This window comes from Armigeres subalbatus, unplaced genomic scaffold (assembly GCF_024139115.2).
Source record: "Armigeres subalbatus isolate Guangzhou_Male unplaced genomic scaffold, GZ_Asu_2 Contig1141, whole genome shotgun sequence".
In the NCBI taxonomy this organism is placed as follows: domain Eukaryota; kingdom Metazoa; phylum Arthropoda; class Insecta; order Diptera; family Culicidae; genus Armigeres; species Armigeres subalbatus.
Window position 1 is genome coordinate 88,391 of NW_026941893.1, and position 10,829 is coordinate 99,219.

The 10,829-nt window shown below is 40.6% G+C and overlaps 1 protein-coding gene and 1 long non-coding RNA gene across 2 annotated transcripts; both read left to right on the forward strand.

Moving 5' to 3' along the window:
* Window positions 1-4,413: 4,413 nt before the first annotated feature.
* Window positions 4,414-5,659, forward strand: LOC134202301 (phospholipase A1 VesT1.02-like). Its single transcript, XM_062677330.1, has 3 exons — window positions 4,414-4,450; window positions 4,512-4,684; window positions 4,715-5,659. Exons 1-3 carry the CDS (start codon window positions 4,414-4,416, stop codon window positions 5,657-5,659), a joined length of 1,155 nt encoding a protein of 384 aa, XP_062533314.1.
* Window positions 5,660-7,208: 1,549 nt separating this feature from the next.
* LOC134202308 (uncharacterized) lies at window positions 7,209-10,804 on the forward strand. The gene is made up of 3 exons (XR_009977201.1): window positions 7,209-7,380; window positions 7,461-7,595; window positions 8,394-10,804. It is a non-coding gene; the product is annotated as an uncharacterized LOC134202308 (long non-coding RNA).
* The last annotated feature ends 25 nt before the right edge of the window (window positions 10,805-10,829 follow it).

Here is a 10,829-nt window from a genome sequence, read left to right on the forward strand (position 1 = left end):
TTCATGATTTAAAAAGTTATGGTATTCTATGGTAGTTCTGTACTTCCTGGACCGTATTTGAACCAATTGGAACCGGTTAACTGATTTACCGAGTACCGGTTCAAGGATCAATTTTGGGAAATAAGCAAACCCCATCATGCGGCATATCAAAATTCATGATTTCAGAAGTAATGGCATTCTATGGTAGTTTTGTGCCTACTGAAAAGTATTTGAACCGATTGGAACCGGGAAACGGTTTTACCATGAATCGGTTCAAAGGTCAATTTTGGGAAATAAACAAATCCCATCATGTGACATATCAAACTTCATGATTTTAAATAGTTATGGCATTCCTTGGTAGTTTTGTACTTCCTGAACCGTATTTCAACCGATAAACGGAAACGGTAAACGGATTTATCGAGTACTGGTTTGAGTGTCAATTTTGTGAAAATGTGCGGCATATACATTTTCATGATTTCAGTTGCGGTATCCAATGCTGAAACGGCTTTCTCCAGACGCTAAAACCCGTCTTCTCAAACTCGTCAATGACATTTGGGAGAACCGCACTCTTCCCGACGAGTGGAGGAAAAGCCACATGATCCCTACCCCCTAAAATCACACGACGGGTCGGAATCCCTCCAAGTTTCATGTGCCTCTGAGACCTGGCGGATGAACGGAGTTCATTGGTTCATTGGTTTTACTATGAATGCGGGTAAGTGCATCCGGGGCCACGTTTGCCATGGTCACCATCAAGTCGGCGGCCCGCCTATTAACCTAACCGGAAAATCGTTCGCGTTCTTGACGTCGATATCGACTGGCGGCTTATTACCTTTTTACCACACTTCCGGGCGGTGAAGGTGGCCTGCAAGCCGCGAATCAGCCTGATGAAAACCCTGGCCGCAAAACACCGCTATATGAGTTAGAGCTGACCTGTTCTGCGCGAAGGGACCTCATCAGCGTGCTTTTCCCAGTATTCAACAGCTACGTCCGACTGGCTTCCAGTCTCTTTCCTTCCACGACAGCTGAAGCAGCTTGTGTCGAAACCGAAATCTTCCCTTTCCGGCATAGAGTCCTCATGGCCATCTGCTGCAAGGCAGCTTCCTATGCTGCGGTGACATCAGGAGAGTACGCGATCCCTCTCCTCGACGAGGCTGACCGGATCTTTAGAAGCGTTGGCGGCACCGTTGGTTAGCCTTTCCAGTCGGAATGTGACTTTTGCTTGGTTAGGAACAGCGTCGAGCACTTTGTTCCGTAAGCGACCCCGTAACAGGTTCCGGCGGGGCGTCTGGATTCCGGTATACAGGCCATATTTCGGACCGATCAAATTCCTGATCAAATTTGGTATAGTTTATGCGTCGTTTCTCTTCATATGGCCAAAAGCTAACACCCATTTTAAATCCGGAATAACTCCGGTATCAAGTGGCCAGTCCTAAAAATTCATAGAGCACCTGAAACTTGAATAATTTCCGCTTCTTTTGGTGAAAGTTGCGAAAAAAAATGTCAAAAGACAAAAAAGTTACAGCCAAATAGATTTTTATTTTCGTTTTCAAAAGGGGGGTTGGTAACGGAAGGACTAAACGTGGCTGGGTTCGATTTCCCATAGGAAATTTTCTCGACTTCTCTAGGCATATGTATGGATTGCGTACGCCTTGGCGGTTGATGTCTTATTCTTCTTATTGGCATTACATCCCCGACTGGGACATTGCCGCCTCGCTGCTTAGTGTTCATTCAGCACTTGCTAAGTTATTAACCGCGAGGTTTCTAAGAAAAGTTACCATTTTTTCGCTATTCCATATACTCGGGAACGTAACTTGCGACATGGAATGATTGTAGAGCATGGGAATGGGACCGCTCAGCGAGACAGCACAGTTTTGAATATAAAACGGTGGAAGTCGATCAGGTCCGATGCTTTTAGAGTTGTCCATCCGTTGAGACTTACTCAGCACATCATCTGTCGAAAAACTGAATAGCGTAACGTTGAGGTCATAACGCGGTAAACTGTCCAAGTACGCTTCAGACGAAGGTGATCGGTTTTCACTTAACACGCTCCGAAAGATGAACGAGAACAAATTTGATGAATCGAGTGACGTTTCAGCTGTTGAAATTCCATTCATTTGCTTCCGATTTCTAACGAATGACATAAAAGAGTTTCGTCCTTGATGTTCTCTACAGTATTGCGTGCGCAAAGACCGGACTTTCTTCTGATGCTCTGATTGTTGTCTAATATTGCCAATGTGTTGTAGATACCGGAGCGGGCGTATCCGGCGTCCACAAAGTGCCACACGATGTTCGTTTTCGACGTGGCGGGGTGCTGTTTTTCGAACGCGCACACTTCTGAACAGAGTTGCTCCACTGTTTTTGCCATCACGGTTGGAGTTCGACTGATAGAACTGCCAAATTTTGTCTGCTGACTCATAGGTTACTACGATTGATGCTGCATGGCTAGTTTCGACAGTGCAGGTGAATAAAAAATCGGCAATTTTGACGTTAGATGGATTGAAACAGGGCGATGCGCTCTTTAATCTGCTTTAGAGGATGCAATTCAAAGATCTGGTGTGCAAAGAAACGGAGCCATCATCAAAAAACTTACATGCTTCTTAGTTTTGCGGATGACATCGACATCAATTGGTGTAGATCACAGATAAGTGAAAGAGGGCTTAGTGCATTTTAAACAGGATACTAGGGTGGCTCAAAAAACACTTTTTCAAATTTTTTGATGGGCCGCCCTCTTATCCGGTTCTATTTGATGCCCTGATGCTCTGGACAAAATTTCAGCCAAATCGGTCAACGTTTGGGCAGTGCTAAACTCGTTGGAAGTTTATATGGAAAAATGTATGCAGAAACATCCAAAAACAGTAATTTGCAGTGGGACGGCACAATTTACGATCAAGAACCATGATACTCATTCAGTTCTTGCAAAATAAAATACAGAATGTTATGCTGAAAACCGCGAGAAGATTAGAGTTTATTACGAAAAGATATTAGCATTTTACTGGAGTGTTGTAGGGGTGAATTTATTTCTTTTCAAAGGTAAAAGAAACGAAATTTGCTCAAACCTCACTGCAGAGAAATGCTAATAACTTAGCCGGGCAAACTCGAATCTTCTCGCAGTTTTCTGCATAACATTCTGTATTAAATTCTCCAAGATCTGAATGAGTATCATAGTTCTTCGTGGTAAGTTGTGTAGTCCAGCTGCAATTTACTGTTTTTGGATGTTTCTGCATACATTTTTCCATATAAACTTCCAACGAGTTTAGCACTGCCCAAATGTTGACCGATTTGGCTGAAATTTTGTCCAGAGCATCAGGGCATCAAATAGAACCGGATAAGAGGGCGGCCCATCAAAAAAATTGAACAAAGTTTTTCCCATACTAATTTGAGCCACCCTACAGGATACTGAAAGAATAAGGCTGATCATCTCTTCAAAAACTAAGTACGATGTGTGGTTGTCGACGAATTCATATATCCTGATTCCTGGAACGCGCGTTACATGTGATAATGACGTTAGCCGCGAGGTGGAAAGACGTGTTGCGGCTGCGAGTAGGACCTTCTACAGACACGGATAAAACTTGCTTTGAACACATCATTGATTTGTCCAGTCGCCCTGTACGGCCATGGATCATGGACGTTAATATATACTACTTCTGCAAGTCAAGTTCATACCAACTTCTGTTATTGAGGTCGTCGCTCCTGCTCGGGAACGCAAGACCATGCTGAAGGTGGCTGGGCTCGATGCCCGGTTCGGTCGAAAAAAAATATCGTATTGGAAATCTTCTCGACTTCCCTGGTCATAAAAGTATCATCGTGTTAGCCTCATGATATACGAATGCAGCACTGATAATTTGGCTTAGTAACCTCGCAGTAAAAAACTGTGGAAGTGCTACATGATCACTGCGCTGCGAGGCGACAATGTCCCAGTGGGGTATAATGCCAATGAGAAGAAGAAAAGAGAGTCTTAAAAAATCATTGAAATATAGCTGATATATAGCAAAAACAATTATGCACAATTATGTATGAATTCATTCACTAGCTTTAATCACCAGTTAGACATGTTCTCGAATCATCTAGCCGGACATTATGATATGTGATTTTTGACCCCTATAGGACAAAGATAAGCCTACACCAGAAATGCAAAAATTTGATACAGTGCAACAATAGCTCGATTGGTATTAATTACTTTTATGGACTTGTTGAAGATAATTGAAGGAAATCGACAGCTACCTATAAATAACCACATCCAAAAACATGCACCCGATTCATTTATCGTATGATTGCTGAAAGATTAGATTGTTTAGCAGTACACGGATTCTAAATCATGTATATGATACATCAATCCAGACAAAGTCGTAATCTACTACGATAAGACTATATAAAGGGCAAGTATAGTCGAAAAATCGGGCAGAACGCTTAACATTTAAAGTCATAAGCAGTAATATGAGAGTATTCGCTTTATTCTTGATTGTAGGCTTGGGTAGGACTAACGACCATCTTTTACTTTGGAACAATTTTTACGTATCGTCTAATTATTCTAGCGGTGGCCCTTCCTATCGAGGAGATAGGACAGGAGAGTATTCCTTTCGAGGAAGACGGTTTGGAGCACATTCCGAATGAGGAAATTGGTGAAGAGCACATCCCTAATGAGGAAGTCGGCGAAGAACACATTCCGTATGAGGAGGACGGCTTGGAGCACATCCCCAATGAGGAAGTCGGTGAAGAACACATCCCAACACAAGAGAACACCTGGTCTCTTGTTCCCGACGCTAATGGTCATCTTCACTTGGTGAACACCGATCCTTACAATCTGGCTGGCCAGGAAGAGCCTGAGCTGCACTTCAACGCTGATACCCAAACCATCTTCCGGCTGTTCACCCGCTCCAACCGCGACAATGGCCACGTGATTCAGTCGGGCAATGCCGGCTCATTGGGAGGCTTCTGGAATGGCGGCCGACAGACTCGGATGATTATACATGGATGGAACAACAATGGAGGATCACCGGTTAACACCCAGATCCGTAATGCCTACCTGGACCGCGGAGACTTCAATGTAATTACCGTGGATTGGGGAGCAGGTGCACAGAATCCCAATTATCTGACTTCCCGCAATCATATCAATGCTGTCGCAGCCACCGTTGCTCGCTTCGTAGACTTCCTGAACCAGAGCGGTGGAATGTCGTTCAACAACATCTACATCGTTGGTCATAGCCTGGGTGGACACACTGCCGGTATCGCAGGTAAACGAGTCAGCCGTGGACGTCTGCATACTGTGGTCGCTCTGGATCCAGCCCTGCCTCTGTTTTCAATCAACGCACCTAATGAGCGAGTGGCGCCAACTGACGCCAACTACGTAGAGGTCATTCACACCAACGCCGGTTTGCTTGGGTTTGACCTGCCCATTGGTCAGGCCGACTTCTATCCGAACGGTGGACGTTCACAGCCCGGATGCGGAGTTGATGTGGCCGGTACTTGTGCCCATAGCCGAGCATGGGAGTTCTTTGCCGAATCGGTTCGTACCGGTCGGTTCAACTCGGTTCGTTGTGCGAACTATGATCAGATCTTGAATAACAACTGCGTGTCCAGCGGAGCCAACAGGAACATGGGAGGAGAACCTTCGAACATTGGAATCGCTAGTGGAGTGTATCATTTGACGACCAACGGTAATAGTCCATTCGCCCGGGGTTAACTGGACTGATTCTATAATCCTATTTACTGATTAAACTGAAGTTTCGAATCTTTCGCTTATTGCTTTTCCGAGAATACTCAACAAAATTTGCTTTAAGTGATTAGCTATCCCATATCACAATCATTATTTAAATTTGAAGCGTGAATTCTTTCCAAATCGTACTGAAGTTACAAATTCGAAGAGAGTGAAGGCGACCTATACGCTAACTTCTTCCTCTATTATGGTGAGGTAAGAACCAGCTTAAGATAAAATTCATAAAAACAATTGTTATAAAGATTTGGGTGACTACTGAGTGAAGAGCTCGTCATACCTTCTGTTGTGAAAGAAAAGCCGATACTTTCAATAATTTCTCATGAGATCAAATTTATTTATTTATTACCAGACTACGGCCGGGGTGGCCTGTGCTGCACATAAAAGTCTTCTCCATTCAGCTCGTTCCATTGCTGCACGTCGCCAACCACCAAATCGTCCTCCACCTGATCGACCCACCTTGCTAGCTGTGCACCTCGCCTTCTTGTGTCCGTCGGATCGTTGTCTAGAAACATTTTCACTGTTTACTTGCCCGGCCCATCGCAGTCTTCCGATTTTCGCGGTGTGAACGATGGATGGTTCTCCCAGCAACTTATGCAACTCGTTGTTCATTCGCCTTTTCCACGTACCGTCCGCCATCTGCACCCCACCATAGATGGTACGCAGCACTTTCCTTTCGAAAACTCCCAGTGCGCGTTGGTCCTCCACGAGCATCGTCCAGGTCTCGTGTCCGTAGAGAACCATAAGGGTTTTGTAGATAGTCAGTTTTGTACGGCGGCTAACTCTATTCGATCGGAGCGTTTTGCGGAGTCCAAAGTACGTACGATATCCTGCCATGATGCGTCTCCGAATTTCTCTGCTGGTATCGTTGTCGGAGGTCACCAGTGAGCCCAAGTACAAGAATTTTTCAACCACCTCGATTTCGTCACCACCAATACAAGCTTAAGCCTCTTCCTGTCATGTACTTCGTCTTCGACGTTTTGATGACTATCCGTTTAGCTTCGCTTTTCAGTCTGATGTAGGTTTCATCTATCCTATTAAAGTTACGTGCTATACTGCCGTAATCTGAAAAAGTGACGTATACGCCATTTTCTAAAAATGGTGTTAACGAGTACTACTCATCAAGCTCTTTAACAGAAAAATGGAAAACATGCATGATGTAAAATGACTGTTACGTCACTTTTCCAGATTACGGCAGTAGAATAACAATGTCGTCGGCGAAACTAAATAACTGGACGCACTTGAAAATCGTACACTGCCGTAAAAAAAAAATTGATTTTCATAAACTCTGCCTTATGAAACATCGAAAGTTCATTCCATTTCTGTTTCATAAGACCCTTATTAAAAACATAACAAACTTTACAAAATTCAAAACTTTACCTTATGAAATTTATAACCCATACTTGTGTAATATTTTCATACGGTGTACTTATGAAAGAACATGCGTTCATTTCTGAGTTTATTTTGAGTGACATTTTAACAGAAAAAAGTGCGTAACGTGCGGAAGCCCTGCCTTTACCATCAACGTCGAGGATGGCAATGTTCTGGGCACCGTCACCGTTTCCATGGAGCGGCCAAACATATACGAGCACGAAGTTGGCGAACGGAAGACCGTCAGGCAGGAGTGGAATTATCCCAAACTATATTCAATCAACGAGCCGATAACGATCTTGGATAATAGAAACTTGGAGGTAAGTGCTGGACAAAGATGATGAATGTGGGAGTTATTTTGTTGTGTAAGTATTCTAGTGATTTTGATTTCTTCCTGCAGGGAAATAATCAACAGCCGAAAACTGCTATCCGAGAGCCCGACATCAATCAACAGGCTAGAACAATTTCAAAATTGGTTGACGGAAGTAATCCGGCACACGGGCAATCATTGAAAAATTGATGAATATAGTTAATGGTAAGATATGAATCATAAACAAATTTTCTCAATATTTACGAGCTGTGAGCTTTATGATTTATTTAGTCCAAAGTTTTTTTTTTATATGAAACGTCATATTCATTATTCGTTAAATGATATGTTTGCAGTCTGATGTAGTCTTCATAGTCTAGAAAGCCATAGTTCAGGTTGTACCTATTACCATACCACGGAAAAAGTTCTATATGTCCCGAACTGCATCACTTGTCATAAAGGCTGATTTATAGTTACGTGTCCCAGGATTTGGTCCCCTATGCATTTACAAAGGGGCAGGAATTTCGTTTTCCGTGCTCAAATTCACTGCCCTTTAAAAATGCTTGTGGGACCGAATCCCGTGACACGTTTTCTGATTTTTGCGTTACGTAATTTGTGAACAGACCCCAAACACTGCCCTTTAAAAATGCTTGGGGGACCAAATCCCGTGACACGTTTTCCGAACTGTAAACCAGCTCTAAGACAAGGCTTGTAGATTTACAGATATGTTATTCGACCTCAACAGTAAGGTCGTCTTCAGTGTCTTGTAAAGCTGACAAGTATACGAAACACTAAGACGACCTCACTATGGAGCTCAAAATACGAATCAGTAATGTTACCATCAAGTGTAGTTACAATATGATACATATTACAGGTAGTCCATATATTTTCAGTCAAATTTTCCGTTTGCGTCGCCGTTTTGCTGGATTGAATTTGGACTCTTGTCTTATTATGAATTATTTTTAATTTTCTTTTTGAACAACATATTTAATCTATGTTTGTCTTACTGTCTCTATTTATTTCAAGCAATCTAATGGAAGAATGATCAACCACACTCTGGAATACATCCATGAACAAGAAGGTAGAAGGGGACATCTAAAAAGATAAGTATAATTTCAATTGTTTAATTGCTTTAAAGGTGAAACGTATTTGGTACAGACTGACCTGTTTGTTAGACATTTCGGTTATACTATGTTCGCATTAGGGCATTGTAACATGTTATTCGGCTATCTTGATGAGCTTTCTTTTGTCGATAATTTGAATAACATGTTATTCAGGTCGTAGTGCGAGCATGGTATTAGTTCAAGCACGCTTAAAGGATTTTTTGTGATTGTTCACATACTTTATATTCAGCATTATCACAATAGATCTAAATAAATGGTCGCAATGATTGAAATACCCAACAAGGAAAACACAGCATTGCCCGCTTCTATGCGAATATTAAACAACCTAAGGCTAAAAGATTAAGCTTAAGCGGAAATTTTACCGAGGCATACAATCATAAATTGTGGGACAAAACTTATCGTGTTTAGATTTTTTAATTTAAGGTGGCATCCCGAGCAAAGCTTGAAAATCGATAACTTGATTTTGATTACTCAGGTTGATTATTATTTTGGTTGTTTTAACGATTAAAATAACAAAATCTTACTGCGAGATCAAATTGAAAACTATTTCTAAACTGCAAATTGAAAACTGATTTTGATATTGGTTTTTGATAACGAAATATGAGTTCATATAATTTGAAAATAAACTGCAAACAGAAATCAAAATAAGTAATCAATCACGGAGACCAAAATTTAAAAAGAAATTATGATTTCAATTTGATGTCTTTACCAAAATATATTTTCTATTTGACCTCATTATTATGTCCGACTTTGCCCGGGATGTGCATTAAAAGGCAGTAATTATGAAGAAATACTAATCCTTTTTTTCTTTTCTATTTTAGTCCTCATCGCCAACATCATGACATCCTTAGACATTGACATGCTTAGAGCTCGAATTCTCGGTTAGAACGCACTTTTTAAAACCAGCCATATGCTATAGCTACTTATACCTCAAACATGACGATTTAGTTGATGAAGAAGTACCGCGAAGCTGCCATTAGTAAATGATACCAAATTTTCAAAACGACTTATCCTCGGACTTATCTGCGTCGAATCTGATAGCACTTTCATGCAAACCAACGCACCATCAACATGTAGCAGAAACCCGCAACTATGTATTTAGGACGTATGACTCTTTGTTTACAAAATCAGATAAGTAGTTTTGAAAATTTGGTATGTAATAGTTTAATTTTGAAAACCTGTTGATTATTTTTTCGGAGCTACAACATATTTCTTTTAACATAATTTTGATGATGTTTGGCAGTTAGCTTACTATGGCAACATAGTAAAATCATGTTTGGGGTGTTCAATAAAATGATTTTATAATATATAATACATAAAAAACCAAATTGAAGCTATTCACTTAGAGATATAGGACAGAGAATAACGACTGTTAGAAAACGTGTTTGCTTTTATTCTTGATAGCAATTTTGATTGTTATTAAAAACTCATTGAAATTTCATTAGGAAAACATTGAGAAAAAAACATATAAATCAATTTATTAATGTGTTGAAGTATATAGCTCGTTCACTCGCTCATTCATTCAAATGATAAAAATGTTCTAGTATTTTTACAAGCTTAGTTGATGTAGTTTTTACTTATACTAGAGACAGACTGGTGGTATTTGTACCACGATTCATGGGTATTATCTTGAAAGCTTGATACATGTGAATGAGTGAGTCACATGCATTTAAAAGTCACCAACACGCTCTGCATCTCACTGGACTGGAAATAGTAATTTATTGGAGAGGTGAATTGTGTAGGGATCCTGAAAGATGAAGCAAAAGTGCTCGATAAAGCCTAGCAGATAGTATATAGTTTTAGCTTTGTGAATGATTGTGTTATAGTTTCGTTATAATAAGTTTCGAGTCTGAAATTGACCAACTGAGTCAGTTATTTGGCAACAAGACAAGACTGTATGACTTTTTTTTAGTTTAGATGTTCAGATGTTTAAGTCAAGAATAGAGGTAATAAACTATAGAGGAAGATTGTCAGTTCCCTTTGTTCTAGTAACCAGCATGTTGGGTATCTGAACGACCTGATTTTTCCTTCGTTGACGCCTTAACCTTCGAGCGCCCTAACCACACCAGCAAAAGATGTTTTGCAAGTGATGACTGCGACAATCTTCCTCTATAGTGTATTGCCTCTATTAAGTCAAGTGATTTGCTCAATTTATATGCATAACTAAACCTTGACAAGTATGACTTATTTTATCTTAACGCAGTGTAATTTGGTACATTTTGTATTTATAGTAATTTGAAAAGATGATTAATTAATAAATTGTATCTCCTGGTTTAAAAAAAAATAGTAAAGCGTTATTCTTTTTGTATTCACAAAAAAAAATCTAATAACTAAAATC

Excerpts from the sequence above, each read along its gene's own strand:
- LOC134202301 (XM_062677330.1), top strand. The coding sequence starts at position 4,414 with ATGAGAGTATTCGCTTTATTCTTGATTGTAGGCTTGG. Across the intron at positions 4,451-4,511 it reads ATTCTTGATTGTAGGCTTGG|CGGTGGCCCTTCCTATCGAG; the intron begins GTAGGACTAACG and ends TAATTATTCTAG. Across the intron at positions 4,685-4,714 it reads AGCACATCCCCAATGAGGAA|AACACCTGGTCTCTTGTTCC; the intron begins GTCGGTGAAGAA and ends CCAACACAAGAG.